This window comes from Phyllobates terribilis, unplaced genomic scaffold (genome assembly GCF_046119375.1).
Source record: "Phyllobates terribilis strain yellow unplaced genomic scaffold, ASM4611937v1 Scaffold_12__6_contigs__length_324123572, whole genome shotgun sequence".
NCBI lineage: Eukaryota > Metazoa > Chordata > Amphibia > Anura > Dendrobatidae > Phyllobates > Phyllobates terribilis.
The window spans coordinates 281,619,115-281,636,408 of record NW_027362772.1 but is presented as its reverse complement, the minus strand read 5'-3'; the positions used below and the strand labels follow the sequence as shown (position 1 = coordinate 281,636,408).

The following is a 17,294-nucleotide window of genomic DNA, read 5'->3' as shown; positions in this document are numbered from 1 at the left end:
GGCTATGCTCCAGGTCAGCTTTGTGGGCAGGTCGGTTTTACAATGTGGAGTCATTGATGTGTTCCTCTTTTCAGAGCGATGTTGGAAGTTTGAAGAGCTTTGTGAGTTCTTGGGTCTGAGTCATAATCACGAAGGAGGAGAAGACCTCCAAGTGGTTTTATTCAGTAGCTGCAGCTGACATGGAAATAACAACCAGACCCCATCAGAAATGCTTGTGGTGTTGGAGTAACAGGTTATTGCAGGTCGTAGCTGGGAATATCCACAATGGCAGGCTTAACGGATACAATGGTGAGTCCAATGAGCCCCTTTTTTATTCGACTGATTTGCATTTGTTAGCCATGGGAAAGTGCTTAGTGGGTCAAGATTACTATAATGTTATTTCCTTTTGGTAAAAACATTGTGGAAACTAGAACAAGGAGTATCGCACCATTGAGCTGGACGACGGGAGGCATTAACATACCACTGACTGCACTCCATTTTTTTCCATTATAATGTCATCTATTCAGCAATCTTGTAGGACTCGACAATTTAAAAAAAAAATAAGAGATGAAGTCTTCTGGGTGCCATGCCATGTGAAAGCCACAAACTGATATGGGACATACACGTTGTGGTTTTGGGGCAGCCGTCTCTATGTGTTTCGGCTATGTGCTTGATATTTACTGTATACATCAAGCCATTGAATAATATAATGTCAGTGGAGTAGTGTGGTGGAGGCCACATGGGTATTTGCCCAGAGCGCTAAAGTCTATGGGGATGCCAAATTTTGACTCTCGCCTCCCACCCCCATTGTCGGCAGGATTTCACACCCCAAACTATTTATATGTGCATGTAGCTCTTTTAAAAGCAAGTCCTGTAATATCTTTACTTGGCCAGTCCATTCCTCCATTACTGAGAAACCAGCGTTTGAATTAATATGCAAATGAGGCTAAAGAGCTATGGTAGATCTGAAACCTCTGTCACTCCAGATCTATTCCTCTCCCAGCGCCGCCTCCTCCTACTTGACTGACATCTCCTTTGCATGAAGTCACACAGCATGGAGGCTGTCAGTCAAGCAGAGGGAGGCAGCACTGGACAGAGAATAGAGCTGTAGTGACAGAGTGTAATGATTCCAACCCTCAGTGTGTCTGGGATGCAGATACTGACAGCTCAGCTATTCAATCTAGTGCAAAGATGTGCGGAGCTGTCCCTGTTTTGATTAATAGCTCGGCCGTCCAATCTGAGTCTGGGAGGTGCTGGGCTGCCTTCAGGTGTTCCCTGTCCCAGGTGATTGCTCAGCTACTTAGCTGGGCTGTCAGTCGCAGATCTCTGTCAGACGTAGATTCAGCTGGTTTGTTTCTCTGTACCTTGGTCTTTGCTTGTGGATCTTTTTGCTGCCTGACCTTGGACCTCGTTCTGACCATCTTTTTTGCCTAGCCCCTTTGCTCTGATCCATTGTCCTCCTGGTATTCTGACCTCGGACGGTTACCTTTGTCTTTTCCCTTTATTTATCACATACCCTCCTGGCTCTTGACCTCAGACTTCTTGACTACCCTGACTCACAGCTTGTCCGTGAGACGTGAATCAGCGTCACACCGAGGCTTCAGATCTATGGTAGCTCTTAAACTTTATTTGCATATCAATGCAAACATTGATTTCTCAGTAACAGAGGAATGGACCGGCCATGTAAAAGTATTGCTGGACTTGTCTTTAAGAGAGCTACATGCACATATAAATAGTTTGGTTGGTGAAATCTTGTTGACAAATTCCCTTTCAGTGAGCTGCTCTGGCAAGCGCAGCTTCTTCTTGGAAGGATTGTCCTCCTGTCTCTGCCTAGAGTTTATCATCAGCTGATGAACTCTGTAGAGGCAGTGTCTAAGGTTAAAAAGCTGTCAGTAAAATGAAGTGAGCTTTGTCATCTGGGTTGCTGCCTATGTAGAGCATTGCAGCTGATGACAAACTTATCTTGTCTGCTGCACTTTACATAGGCAGTGACCGAGAGAACAGAAGCAGAGCAAATAATGAATGAAGGTATTGTTGAATGAATTGCACTGTGCATGATTCAATACCGCATTCATTCATTGCTAAAAGCTGTTTTTGCATTTTTACACTTTTTCTACCCTAACTAGGGTAAGGGCTAGGGTTAGTCTTAAGGTTTGCTACATACAATAATAACCCGACCCTAGTGCACAAATTTACTCTTGCTCCTATATAATATTAATTTGGCTAGTTTGTCTAATGAATGATTAGATCATACCTTTTCCTTCAAATTGTGAATCGGGTGTAATAGCACCGCTCATTAGCACACCTTCACAGAGGCGGCCTACCGGAGAATTCTCCTGTTCCCCGGTGGGCCAGTCCGAGCCTGCATGGAGGTCCAGCACTCTGCGCCTCCACCGATCAGGTTCTACTGCGGCTGAATGTAAACAGTGTACAAAGCGGAATACCATTGCCCAGAACACTGTGCAGTGGCCATTCTCTGGTACTGCAGCTCAGATCCCATTCACTTCAATAGGATACAAGCTGAAGTACCCTAGGATGGCCACTACAAGGTGTATGAAGCCGTGCTATTCCGACAGAGCTAACAGCTGATTGGTGGTGGTGCCAAGTGCTGGACCCCGACAGAACTGACATTGATGACCTACCTTATAGATAGCTCAACACTATATAACAGCCCCTTTAAGGTAATATTGCACATCCACAATCACAGGATGCCTTTATAAAAAATACAAAATAGTTATGACATCCCTTAATCTTAACCCTAATATTTGAGAAAAGATATACAGTATAGGAAAAGAAGTCTACTCGTGCACCAAATCAATGAACTGGGAGACAATTTTTGCATGTTATCCTCACGTGCAATGGTCAATAATTTGAAGAATTGGTTTAATTTATAGATTATTTGCAATATTTTCTATTGTAAAAAACCTTTTGATGCCAGGTCAGATTAGGTGTAAATTTACTGGACATGTGGAACTGTGTAGAGGGTCAGAAGCAAAGTATCAAAACTTTTGGAACTCCAATCCCTGATATCTTCCACCTTAAGCAACCAGGACACGAGATGTATTGCTGAGTTTAATTTTATTGAACAGAATGCAAATAGCACAAATATAAGGCAATGATGGAAAGATGACGTAAACAGCGTAATATTGGGGTACTGCACTGGCACAGGTGACAGAAAGGATCTTTGATGTTCAGATTAGTTACAGGTAGATTACCTGAGCTGAGCTTTTACTATGGAGGTAAATTGAAAGGACTGTAAACAACAAAGAAAAGTCAAAGATGATTCTACGCTCGGGAAAGGCTTCGGCTTGTAACGGCGTAAACAATGTAGAAAGAAAACACAAGCTCTAGCAAAGTAGTAGTGGAAAAGTACCGCTAATAGTTGTAAAGTTGAGTGGTATCATAGCTGGTGACTTTGTTCTTCAGTCTTCAGTTAATTCAGTTTTCGGTGGAAATGCCCTTGTTGATGAAATCTTGGATCTTGTCTCGGACATCTTTCTGCAGATACTCCACCTGGTCCTGAACGCTTACAGTGTATTCTCCCAACTTCTTCTTCATGTCTTCGACTCTCTGTACCAGATCCTTGTCGAGGGCATCTGCGTATGGGGCCATTGTGTCTTTGAATTCTATGATCTTCTGGTCCATCTTCTGGTTCATCTCGGTAAGGTATGGCTCCAATGTCTGCTTGACGTTTGTCATATCTCCATCCAGCTTGGTCCTCAGCTCATTGGCATAGGGGTAGAGCTGCTCTTTCAGTTGCTCAGTGAACTCCAAGATTTTGCTTTCCATCTGCTCAACGCTCTTCTTCATCTGGAAGTCCATGTTTTTGATCTGGTTGCGCAGTTCTTCCTGTACATCCTCTGCGTAGGGTTTTAGGCTTTTATGTAGCTCTTGGAGTTGTTGATCAACATTATCTTTGACTTTCTCGGTGATGGGAATTAGTTGCTTTCTGAGCTGTTCGACGTTGTCATCTATGGTAGCCTTGAATTCTTGGGAATATGGCGTCAATGATGCCTGCACTTGGACTGTGTTTTCTCTGATCTTGGCTTCTAGGTCCTTTGTTACAGTCTTCAGCTGCTCAATGAGTGTCTCAGTGTTTTTGTCCAGCTGGGCTCTAATCTCTTCCGCATAGGGTGCAAGTTTTACCCGAAGCTCCTCTGTATTCTTACTCATCTGCTTCTGCACCTCTTCGGCATAAGGGATCAGCTTGTCCTTCAGTTTCTGCAGCTCCTGTCTAATTTCTTCCTTCAGTTTTTCAGGGTCTTGAGTTAGTTGGTCATGTATCTGCTTGACAAATGGAACAAGTTTTTGCTGAAGTTCTCCTGCGTAAAGATTAATGCTCTTCAGGTTTTCGTCAATTAGACCACTGTGGAGAGCAAAAAAATAATAATTATGGAACAACCTCTAAAATATAAGAAAAAACTTCTTGTTATGTGCATAAAAGTATTGTGGACACTTCTATGGTATTTTTGTTGACTTTGTCGGAAATAGTAGATCACCCTTCTTCACTATCTGTGGCAGTCCCGTAGACATGAATGGACCAGTTCCACGTACGGGTGGCCACCACTCAGGGCATCGGGGGAAGATCAAGCTATCAGATCCATAGCGTTCAACAAGTTTTTATCTATTCTTTACATAGGTGATAACATTTTAGAACGGGAATAACTCTTTGAGCAGACAAATAACAAGCAACTCAAAAACTCTTCTCACCACAAAAACACATAAAGTGAACAACCCAAGGAATTACCCGATATTTAATATTAATGTCTAACATCCACAGACATGTACATTCTGCTGCAAGATCTCCTGTAACGACACTTCAAAATGTAACTATTATTTCAGGTGAACTTACAATAGAATGTCCTTGTCTTCCTCTAGCTCCTCCCCCCACTCTCCATAGAAATTTACGAGCACCAACTGTCATTTCTTAGCTCAGTAGTAGGAAAATCAGTATTCAGCATAGAGAGATTTTACCCGTGAATTGAAAATATTGAGAGTAAATAATAAGTCCAGGAGGAGAAAGAAGCAGATTTCTCTGATTATATTTGTTACAAACTTATTTGTATGTGTACTATTGATTTATGAAAAAAAAATTAAAATGTTATCCTTTAATAGTAGCACTTTAAAAAAAAAGGAAATTTGGTGTTTCCCAATTAAGAGATAAAATTTAAATATGTTTTATAAAGCAAAACAAGATGAAAGCAAAGGAGAAAGAAACTTTACAGGGAGAAATGATGAAATAGCGAAGAGGAAAGAGAATGTAATAATGATAGACAATGTCATTGTGTAATGAAGGAAAGCGGGAGGAGGAGGAGGAAGAGAATGGAAAGGAAGCAAAAAAGCAATAAAGTAAATATAAAAGCAGTAAAACAAATTAGATATCAGGAGTCACCGACAAACACATAGAATTAACCTTCTGCTTATGATCTCTGTGCTGTGTCACAAGGAGACCTGGTCAAAGTTCAGCCAACATGTTGACCTTACAAGTCATTGTGATTCCAGGGCTGCAGGAAAGTTACAGAGTGGCTCTTGATTCTGGGTCAATGATCATGAATGGGGCATCCTCTCCAGGGGCATAACGATCACCGGACTCAGGTGGGAGGGAGGGATGCAGACGCCAGCGCCTAAATCAGCTGGATGTAAGTTATACAAGGAAGGAGCCCAGGATTGGGGTCATTATACCAGGAATGAGCCCAGGATGAGGATCATTACACCTGGAAGGGGCCCAGGATGGGGGTCATTATACCAGTAATGAGCCTAAGATGGGGGTCATTATACCAAGAAGGGGCCCAGGATGAGGGTCTTTATGCCAGTAAGGAGCCCAGGATGAGGATCATTACACCAGGAAGGGGCCCAGGATGGGGTTCATTATACAAGGAATGAGCCTAAGATGGGGGTCATTATACCAAAAAGGGGCCCAGGATGAGGGTCATTATACCAGGAAGGAGCCAAGGATGAGGATCTTTACACCAGGAAGGGGCCCAGTATGGGGGTCATTATACCAGGAATGAGCCTAGGATGGGGGTCATTATACCAAGAAGGGGCCCAGGATGGGGGTCATTACACAAGGAAGAGGGCCAGGATGAGGGTCATTATACCAGGATGGAGGTCATTATACAAGGAAGAAGCCCAGTATGAGGGTCATTATACCAGGAAAAAGCCCAGGATGGGGGTTATTATACCAGGAAGGGGCCCATGATGGGGGTCATTATACCAGGATGGGTGACATTGTTTTAGAAAGGAGCTAGGATGGGGAAAATTATTACAGTAAGGAGCCCAGGATGGGGAACATTACAACATGAAGAGACCCAAGGCAGGGGATATTATAAGAGGAAGGGGCCTAGGATGAGATACATTATTACAGGATGGAGGCCAGGATGGGCGATATTATTACAGAAAGAGGCCATGATGGGGAACATTATTACAGAAAGTGGCTCAGGATAGGGGACATTATTACAGGAAGGGGACAGGACAGGTGACATTATTACAGGAAGGGGACAGGGTATGGGACATTATTACAGGAAGGGACAGGACAGGGGACATTATTACACAAAGGGGCCAGGATGGGGACATTATATCAGGAAGGTTGCCATGATGGGGAACATTATTACACATATATCCTTATTGGATCTAGAAAGCTACAAAGGTCCGTACATCTGACCAACAGGTTGGGGCCCAGGTTCAAATTCTGCATCAGGGCCCATGGGCCTCTAGTTACACCACTGATCCTCTCTATGACATTTTTATGCATATATTCATTTTCAGCGCATAGAGACACCACTCTGTAAATGTCTACAACTATCTGATAACTAACGAAAGAATAGTAATAAAATCAGTACTAGAGCAGCGATCACATCAGTGCATTCAGTCTACAGCGACTGCCGTCCTTGCACACGTTGGACACCTACTTTAGCTGTTTGCTGATGTCGGATTGCTGTATCTGCTCCACTTTGTCTTTGGTGTTGCTGGACAGCTGGGTGAAGTAAGTCCAGAAAGCATCGCTTATCTGGTCAGTGCTGATCTCGGCTTGAGATCCTAGGACAGAAGAACAGATATTAGAAAGTCGTAGTCTATTCATCATACAAATAGAATAATATTGTATAGAGAGTAACCATTATTTTCTTTTCTAAATAAATAGTACACATGGAAATAAGCAACTTTCTAATATATCTTATCAGAAAAATCTGCTTCTTTCTCCTCCCGGACTGATCTTTCATTCTCAATTCACTGGTAAAATATGTCTTCAGTGAATACAACCCTTTCAACTTACTGAGATAAGAGATGACAGTTGGTGCTTATAAAGTTCTATGGAGAACTGTAACTGTCATTTCAGTAGAATGTCTGTATCGGCTTCTAGCTCCTCCTTCTCCATAGAATTTTAAAAGCACCAACTGTCCTCACTGTAATGGGAATTACAGATTTGTTAGATTTTACCTCTGAATTAATTAAGAGTAAAAGATCAGTCCAGGAGGAGAAAGAAGGGGATTTTCTGATAAGATATATTACAAAATTTCTTGTTTTCATGTGTACTATTAATTTGTGAAATATTAAAATGACAGTTACTCTTTAATATGATTGTGGATAGGTTATAGACCCTGTTCAGGAGTGGTTATTGGTGGGGTTCAGGGTCTGGAGACCCCTGGAAACTAAGAGGAAGAATATACTAAAGTGAGAGCAAAGTGGTATATGGACCCATAAACTTTTTGTTAAAGAGGTTCATCAACATGAGATAAGTGGGGGTCTGACACCCGGTGCCCCCCACCCATCGATCAGCAGTTTTCAGCTCCACATAACAGTGACTGGAGTCAGAGCTCCACAGCTCCACTCACTGAGTAGTGGCCAGTCCCGGTTACTGCAACTCGGCTCCTCTTCACTTCAATAGGAGCTGAGCTGCAGTTCTATGGATTAGTCATCATTAGAGTAAGACTGGAAAACCCTTTCCAGCCTTGAGAATAAGATGAGCACCTCTACCCCCTGAAATAAGTGAATGGCGATGGTCTCCTGATGCAGGCACCAATCAATCAACTGTACTTAAAAGGGGCTATAACATATTGAAAAATGTTTCAAAGTTTAGATATTCTTTTACAAATCATTGGGATTGGAAAAAAATACACATATAAGCCATGAATTCATTGTATCACTGGATGTATATCATGATATATTCACCCATCAGTATTTAGCTATGGGGGGGGGGTGCAGTCAGAGGTGACAACCCAAGGTCTGGTGACTTAGGTTCTTAATTGCCCCTCTACCACATAAGAAGACATTATTGTGGCACATGGTATCTGGGATTTCCTCTTAGGTTATGGCCCCATTTTCAGTATTTGGTCAGTATTCGGTCAGTATTTTTCTCAGGAGTCGGAGCCAAAACCAGGTGAGGAACAATCAGCGAAAAGGTATAATAGAAACAAATGCACCAATTCTGCATTTTTGGCCCACTCATGGTTTTGGTTCCCACTCCTGAGAAAAAATACTGACCGAATACTGATATTGGGGCCATGGCCTTAGAGTTATGGTACTGGCGCCCCAAGTTCAGATACTATTCACCCAGACATTTACTGACCTGTGATTGCACACACAACTAGTGCCAGACCTAGGACTTTAAGCAGCATGGTGATTCTCTGGATAGGTCGACCTTGTCCCAGTGGTGAAAATCTGAAACAACAAATGAAAAAAGTTTAAAAAGTAAAGAAATGGATGGGAAAACATAAAACTAAGGGTGGTTTCTGTGCATGCAAGAAGTGGTAGTTCACTAAGACCCTAGGATCTTCTAAAAAGTTCTGCATGTCTCCTTCTTCAGGACCATGGATGAGATAGCTCCTTACCTGATCCCTTGGTGTTTGGATCTGAGGATGAAGTAGTGCCACTGCAGGCCCTTTATATTAGAGCATCCCTACTTTGGCTGATCTCCAAGGCAGCTTTATGGACTTTAGATCAGATGTGGAGCTCATGACGTGTCTCTGTTTTTAAAGTGATGCTGGAAGTCTGAAAAGCTCGGTGAGCAATGATCTATGAGTCACAGTCATAATCGTGATAAAAAAGAAGAGTGCTGAGCTCGTGTTCTTAACCCAAAAGTGTTGAACTGATCAGACAGACCATCACTAGAGGTTGTGATCTTTCAACTTCGTGGTTATTGAAGGTCAACTTTTGGGTTTAAGTACAATGGCGTGCTGAAATAATGTAACCGTGAGTCAAAGGAAGGGCATTTCAGGACTGGTTGGTACCATTGTCTATGTCCTTTGCTCTCAAAAGCTTTGTTCAACAGCCTGATTTGCTGACTTGAGAAGTCAATTTTGCACAAAAAAAATTGTTAGAAAGGTCTATTTGCTGTGATGTCCTCCACTGTATGAGAAGCGCAGGGAAGTAATTTGGTGATCGAGAATTCGAGAAGCAAATTGGAATGGAGTACATGCACTAAACGGGTTTTCTGATTCTAAAAAATCTGAGTCTGATGGCTATGGTTTGTTCTAAGAAAACAAACTAGCGTTTACTCACCCTTCCCTGGTCCAGCGCTGAGTCTCCGCTGCTGCTTCTACTGTCATCTCGTGCCATCAACTTGGGCAGAGCCACTGAGCTAATTGATTAGCTGGAGTGTTATCGACATGACGTCAGCGCTGCAGACAATAATAGACACCAGGCGAAGCGGTAGAGACTCGGCGCTGAATCGCAGAGGTGGAGTAAAGCACAGTATGTTTACGCCAGGGGTTTACCAGAACCGAAAAACCTTTTTAAAGTAGACTTTCCTTCACCAGTAGAGTAGCCATGAATTTACAAAATGTGACCAAGGAAAAGTAGTTTATTGCCCACCTAACCTCCAGAAACCAAAACCCAAGGCAGATGACTACTTCATAGAATCCTAGAATGTTAGGGTTGGAGGGGACCTCCAGGGTCATCGTGTCCAACCCTCTGCTCAATGCAGGATTCACTAAACCATCTCAGACAGATGTCTGTCCAGCCTCTGTGTGAAGACGTCCATTGAAGGAGAACTCACCACCTCTCGTGGCCGCCTGTTCCGCTCATTGACCACCCTCACTGTCAAAAAGTTTTTTCTTATCTCTAATCTGTATCTTCTCCCTTTCAGTTTCATTCATTGCTTATCGTGTTTCCATTACTTAGTTTAATCCCTAGCTTTACCCCAGATCTATGTACCATTTACAGTTTTTTATATATTGACGGTCTGTCTAGTGGAGCTAGTAAGGAAGATAATGGGAAAGGTTAGAACATGTTATTAAATATCTGCAATATGTCTTTATGAAAATATCAAGTCTTAAAGAGGATTATCCATCACCTCTGACATCTGCATTAGGAAAGACGTGAAGTCCATCAGTCCATTGTCAGGTATCAGCAGGTGTCAAGCTTGCATCCTATTTTAAAGGGAATCAGTCAGTAGGATCAACCCTCCTAAACCGTCTATATGGGCATGTAGGTCATAGGAAGCTGAATAAAATGATACCTTGATATCTACGATCCGATGTCTTATTCCAGAGAAATCCACTTTTTTTTAAATATGTAAATGAGCTGTTAAGATCTATGGGTGGGACCTAGATCTTCCTGAGAGTCTGCCTCCAGAATCTGCCTCCAGAGCTTATTGTAAATGGAGAGAGGGCATCACCAGTGTGAGAGATGTAGATCAGGAGAGCAAACTGTCAGTCTCACATTAGTAATGTTATTTACAATAAACTCTGTAGGCAGATTCTCAGGAAGATCTATGTCCCACTCATAGATCTTAACAGCTCATTTACATATTAAGAAAATCATGGATTTCTGTGGAATAAGACATCGGATCGAAGATATCAAGGTGTCATTTTATTCAGCTTCCTAGGACCTACATGCCCATATAGACCGCTGAGGAGGGTTGATCCTACTGACAGATTCCCTTTAATTAGTAGGATAGATGCATAGAAATGGCCAGATATGCAGAAGACCTAGAAAGTGGCCCAGAGATGCTACGTCATAGCGCCTTTCACTTCCCAATGTGTGAAATCCTAGCAGCCAATCTCACAATTTTCCTTGTACAATCTAGTAAATGGAAGCCGAATTCTGGTTATTTTGAGCAGCAAAACTTATCTCCAAGATGATTGCCCATGGAATTTTGATGAATACAATAACCACCATGTAATACTTGATTTTCCCTTTGGAAAACGCTTGTTGTCTTGTTTCTTCTTCAAGAAGTCTGTCAGCACAAAATGACTGTCCAAACCAAGCACAGATACTGAAAGGCAGTGGCGTAACTGTAACACAGGTACTTTAGATGCAGTGACACAGAAACACAGAGCAGCCAGTACAGGGTTAAATAGCAAGGGGGATTTACTTTAACATGGTCAATCTCCCCGCAGGGAGTAACAGGGAAAATATGGGGACAACAAGGGAAGTAGCAGGTAATATGCTATAACTGACAATCCACAGTTGGGCTAGATGTAGCAGAGTCGACACGGTTGTAATCGGGAGTTTTTTCACTTAGCTGACTCTTGCTCCTCACAAGGCTGTTGCCGGCTGATGCCGGTGTTGCTTTCTTCCGGCTTCCCCGCCTAAACAATGCTTTGTCTTCTGGCGGCAGCGGGCGGTCTCCGGTTTGACCCGCTGAGCCCCTAGTCCATAACAGTGCACCTCACTTGCTCTGCTCCAGGGATCCTGCGTCTCTTCTCCCTCTAGTCGGGCTTGACTCCCACTGTCCACTGCCGCTTTTCCCGCGAAAATAAATCCTTTTCCACCCTCTTCCTAGACACGAGCTCAGCTCCCCGGTCACCTGACTCCTCAGCTCTCTCCCTGGACACAACCCCATCTTCCCGGTCACCTGACTCCTGTCTCGCAGTCTGTCTTCCCCCTGCAACAAGAGGCACAGCCCCGGCAGTTCCGGATCCCTTGTTTTGAAAGTACTTACACCCCGGTCTTCCCCCTTACATAACTACAGTACGATAGCCCCTGGTGCAAGATTTGGACCGGGCCCCCCCCCCCATCCCAGTATGTACAGTTGAAACCAGAAGTTTCCATACACTATATAAAAAGACACATATGATGTATTTCTCAATATCTGACATGAAATCAGAATAAACCTTTTCCATTTTAGATCACTTTGGATTACCATAATGTTTAATATTTGCCAAATGCCAGAATAATGAGAGAGAGAATGCTTTAAGGCATTTTTATTACTTACTGCAAAGTCAAAAGTTTCCATACACTAATATTACTATGCCTTAAAACATTCTCTTTGTCTCATTATTCTGGCATTTGGCAAATATTAAAACTTATGGTAATCATAATTGTCCTAAAACGGGAAAGGTTTATTCTAATTTCATGTCAGATATTGAGAAAAACATGGATATGTGTCTTTTTATATAGTGTATGGAAACTTCTGGTTTCAACTGTATATCCCCCATCCTGGTATATATGTCCCCCATCAGGGTATATATGTCCCCCATCCTGGTATATACTGTATGTCCCCCATCCTGGTATATACTGTATATCCCCCATCTTGGTATATACTGTATATCCCCCATTCATGTCAGATATTGAGAAAAACATGGATATGTGTCTTTTTATATAGTGTATGGAAACTTCTGGTTTCAACTGTATATCCCCCATATATATGTCCCCCCTCAGGGTATATATGTCCACCATCCTGGTATATACTGTATGTCCCCCATCCTGGTATATATGTACCCCATCAGGGTATATATGTCCCCCATCCTGGTATATACAGTATGTCCCCCATCCTGGTATATAATGTATATCCCCCATTCTGCTAATATGTCCCTTATCCTAGTAGATGTCCCCCGTTCTGCCTCAACAGCTGAATTCAGCATGCAAGCGACGGGAGCACATGATGTCACTTCCATGTGCCTCGCCCCATGCATGCCGACGTCAACTGCTGGCCTCTAATAGGCCGGGAGTGTGTATTGGCTGCGCACGGACCCAACAGATCTGTGTGTTACAATACACTTCAACTGGATGTGCGTGCAAGGATGCACATCCAGTTGAAGATTCTGCTGGCGTCGGTGGACCGCTCACCCGCACAGGCCCGGTCATGACCTCTGTGACCGCAGCCATTACACCCCTGCTTAGAGCCCATTTGGTAGTTCAGTGCACCTTCCCACCTTCTTGTTTTCCATTTTTCTCCACCCTTATTTGGCTCCTATATAGCCAGAGTAGTCAATCAAGTAAGAGGACGGCGGAGATAGATGGAAAATAAGTTGGAGGGAAGGAGCTCGGAAATGTTTGGCCACACCAAGGGTGCACTGAGCTCCGGTGCTTGGTTTGAACAGTCATTTTGTGCTGACCGACTGCATTTAAAGCTGATCATTGGGTTTTGCAGAAACAGGGCAACCTGCAATCAGACTATTTAGGCCCTTCTAAAAATAAAAAAATAAACAACAACAGAAGCGCGATGCTTATAATTCTCCAATACATTGAAATCCATATAGTTATCGACATGGAGTGATATTAAAGTGCGGCGCAGGTTGTGTCGGTGGCTGTTTAGTAAGATCTATATTTAATATTGTCCACCTGCCACCTACGACAAAAAACTGATGTGGTTGTCAATTGTGACCAGAATTGCTCTTTACTCCGCTCAGATTCACTTCTTCCAACTAGTTGTACTTTTACCTTTAGCCCGCAGCCGCCCGTCCTATCACCCCCTCCCGCACTTATTATTGGTTTTGTATATTCATTACCATCGTCATTACATACACGTCACTAAAAAAGCTGCTAATGTTACGTTTGTGCACCACCCGGCAGCAGATCTCCAGACTGTCTTTATGTCTTTATGTATTTGATTCTGTCTCTATTCTTAGATATACTGAATAAAATATATATATTAGGCCTGTAGTCAGTAAAAGACTTAGGTTTGACCTAAGTGCGGTAATTTCAATGTTTCTGTCACATTGCTGCCCGTGCTCACTCCTCCTGCTGCTGCTTCTGTCGCCAGATGGAGCCGCGCCTTTACTGTGGGCGATGTGGGGCGACAGTGCAACAACTCTGGGACTTATGGAAGGTGTTTGGGGGATAAATCCTAAACATGGTTCTCGCTACCTCCCTTCTCTGAGCCTTGGGCGAGGCTCACATCATGTAAAGCCAGGCTTCTTGTCTCCATTGCCAGTTATCAGCTTTAACCTGATCTTGGTCCGCTCCCTACATTGCTCTTGCCTGACTAGTTGATTCCTGTTTTTGACCTTGACCTATGTTCAGACTATTCTTTTTCCTGATGATTCTGTTCGTGTGTCAGACCTCCTGGTATTAACTCGGCTTCCTGCCAGCCTGCTCTATCAGCCAGCAGCTACTGCATGGACCCAACCCAGGATCCCTTTTGAAAGTTTATATCCCTGTATAGAGAATAGACATCATGTTTCAATAGTGGTGATGGAGAAGTGACAGCTGTTTTTGTCCCTGCTGCTACAGTTACTGTTTCTTTCCCTTCATTAACTGAAATGAGAAATCATCAGGGTGTGGTGATAGAAGCAGGGTGAGTGACAGCAGCACCGCCCCACAGCTTCTATCACCGGTCAACCTAAAACTAATTATCATCAGTGTGCGGTGTTGATTTCACTCACACTGCTTATATCACCGCCCTCTGATGACATCTCATTTCAGTGAACAACGTGGCGGGGAAAGAAGCATTGACTGTGTCAGTGGTGACTGAAAATGTGGGAGGCTGGGCAGAAGCAGTGACTGTGGTGGCGGCGACTAAAGATACAATAGCAGGGACAGAAGCAGTGACTTTGGAAGGGGTGACTGAAGATGCAGCGGCAGGGACAGAAGCAGTGACTGTGGATGCTGCGACTGAAGGTGCAACTGTAATAAGAAGGAGTGAATTTCCTGAAGAGCCCTTGTAGGATGTGCCATTAAGGAGGAAAGACTGCCATCTGCTGGCCAGGCGTAATCAAGCGGAACCAAATTGTGCTGGAAGATTTGCAGGGGGAGTGACTTTGGGTGCTGAACCTGATCAGGTGACCCACAGGAAAGACTTACTTGATGTAAAAGCCCTGCGAGCCAAACCGCAGGCAGATTTGGCACCAGACGGAGTGGAGCAGACGTGCTGCAGAGACGTTGCTGAGCCAAGCGTGACAGGTCTCAGAGGGAAGTCTGTGCCACCCAGCCTGGCAAGGTCCAGATTACCCGGCAGGAGAACTCCAAGTTCTGCCTACACTGGTCAGGACCAGGATCCACGCCTTGCGCTGGTTAAGCCTCCGAGACCCGGCGTCGCCTGTCAAGAGCCGAGGCCTAGTCCTTGCTGCCCAGAGCCTAAGAGACTTACGCCGACGGTCAAACCGAGAAGATCCGTGAGAAGACTGTGACAGGAGAGGTACGCCTGCGATTGCAGAGTAACAGCGCGAGTGAGCAAGGCCGTCACTTCCAGCTTTCACCTATGGTACCAGGATCGTCTGGGACTAGGGTTTCAGGTTGGGAGGGGGACGGTTGGTGTGTGGCAGGTTCAACGGGCTTTGATAGACTAAGTCAGAGAGAGACTTGCGGCCTAACGGGAAAACCCAGTGACCCCTGCTAGGGCAAGAGCTGCAGAGAGAACTTACGTGGTGACTCCCACGACCTGGTGTAACACCTTTGTGAAAAGAACATTAACGTTAATTAGTGAAAGACTTTCTTTGCTATTCCAAGCTTACTTTTATTAGATCTACTGTTGATTTGTTTCGATACTAACTCTAATTGTTTAAAGTCATTGCTGTATATAAATTGAGTTATATCAATCCCTGACTGTTTCCGCCTCGTGATCTGTGTGCGTTGCATCCTGACAACTGTATTACGGAGCGGCGGGGACAGAAGCAGTGACTGTGATGGCGGCGACTGAAGATGCAGTGGGGCAGAAGCAGTGACTGTGATGGCGGCGACTGAAGATGCAGTGGCGGGAACAGAAGCAGTGACTGTGATGGCGGCGACTGAAGATGCAGTGGTGGGGACAGAAGCAGTGACTGTGGAAGCGACAACTGAAGATGCAGTGGCGGGGACAGAAGCAGTGACTGTGATGGCGGCGACTGAAGATGCAGTGGTGGGGGCAGAAGCAGTGACTGTGATGGCGGCGACTGAAGATGCAGTGGCGGGAACAGAAGCAGTGACTGTGATGGCTGCGACTAAAGATGCAGTGGTGGGGACAGAAGCAGTGACTGTGGAAGCGACGACTGAAGATGCAGTGGCGGGAACAAAAGCAGTGACTGTAATGGCGGCGACTGAAGATGCAGTGGTGGGGACAGAAGCAGGGACTGTGGAAGCGGCGACTGAACATGCAGTGGTGGGGACAGAAGCAGGGACTGTGGAAGCAGCGACTGAAGATTCAGTGGTGGGGACAGAAGCAGGGACCGTGGAAGCAGCGACTGAAGATGCAGCGACAGGGACAGAAGCAGTGACTGTGCAAGCGGCGACTGAATATGCAGCAGTGGGGACAGAAGCAGTGACTGTGGAAGCGGCGACTGAAGATGCAGCAGTGGGGACAGAAGCAGTGGCTGTGGAAGCGGCGACTGAAGATGCAGCAGTGGGGACAGAAGCAGGGACTGTGGAAGCGGCGACTGAAGATGCAGTGGTGGGGACAGAAGTGTGTCACCCTACCTGGATGCCACAAGTGTAATAAAGTTGTGTCTGAGAGCAAGGGGGAGGTTCTCTGGTCAGGGGAACATTAGCATGCAATGCCTCCTGTCTCAGGCCAGTAGGGGGAGCTGGCTGCCCCTATAAAAGCTGGTACTGGGGACAGGGTTAGAGAGAACTGGAAAGCCTGTCTCAGCACTGAGACGTGTCCCAGAGTGGAGCAGGGACAGAAAGTTGATTGCACCTAAGAGGAAGTGTGGCAGTAGGAGAGAGCCACAAGCCAGAGACAAGAGGCGAAGAGAGCCTGTCTTGGCAGAGAAAGACTTAGCTTTACCAGACTTTGGTGTCTGAGGCTGGAAGGATTCCACATCCCCCAGCAGAGAACCAGTCCGCAAGGGACTGTACATTCCTTGGCCTAAGAAGCCTGGAGGCCCTGCCACAACCGAAGGGACCAGTAAAGTCGTACAAGGCTGGGAGCAGAAAGGAACCCACGTCGCAGGCCATACAGGCGAGAATACACGGAAAGCTTGGAAACGTGGGCTGTTACCCTATAACGAGGAGATAGCCAGAAGGAGCGCAGAAAGCACGGTAGGCCTACACCCTCACCCTGACCAGGGCCAATTTCCCCGTTGCTCTCAGACATCCAGGTCCCCTCCTAGCTGGGACTGTTTATGGGTCAGTTTACCTGTTTCAGTAAAGACCCTGGACTGCAACTTGTTGTCTGTGTGCTCCTTGCTCCTCCAGCACTATCAGCACTGGGATTCTCACTACCATCACTCCCACCATCC

The 17,294-nt window shown here is 44.9% G+C and overlaps 1 protein-coding gene across 1 annotated transcript; it reads right to left on the bottom strand.

Annotated features, from left to right (window-relative positions):
* Positions 1 to 3,040: 3,040 nt before the first annotated feature.
* Positions 3,041 to 8,869, bottom strand: LOC141172658 (uncharacterized). Its single transcript, XM_073657092.1, has 4 exons — positions 8,805 to 8,869; positions 8,543 to 8,634; positions 6,888 to 7,014; positions 3,041 to 4,345 (listed from the first exon to the last, which is right to left on the bottom strand). The coding sequence occupies exons 2-4, from the start codon at positions 8,589 to 8,591 to the stop codon at positions 3,418 to 3,420; spliced, it is 1,104 nt and encodes a 367-aa protein (XP_073513193.1). The 5' UTR covers positions 8,592 to 8,634; positions 8,805 to 8,869; the 3' UTR covers positions 3,041 to 3,417.
* Positions 8,870 to 17,294: the final 8,425 nt, after the last annotated feature.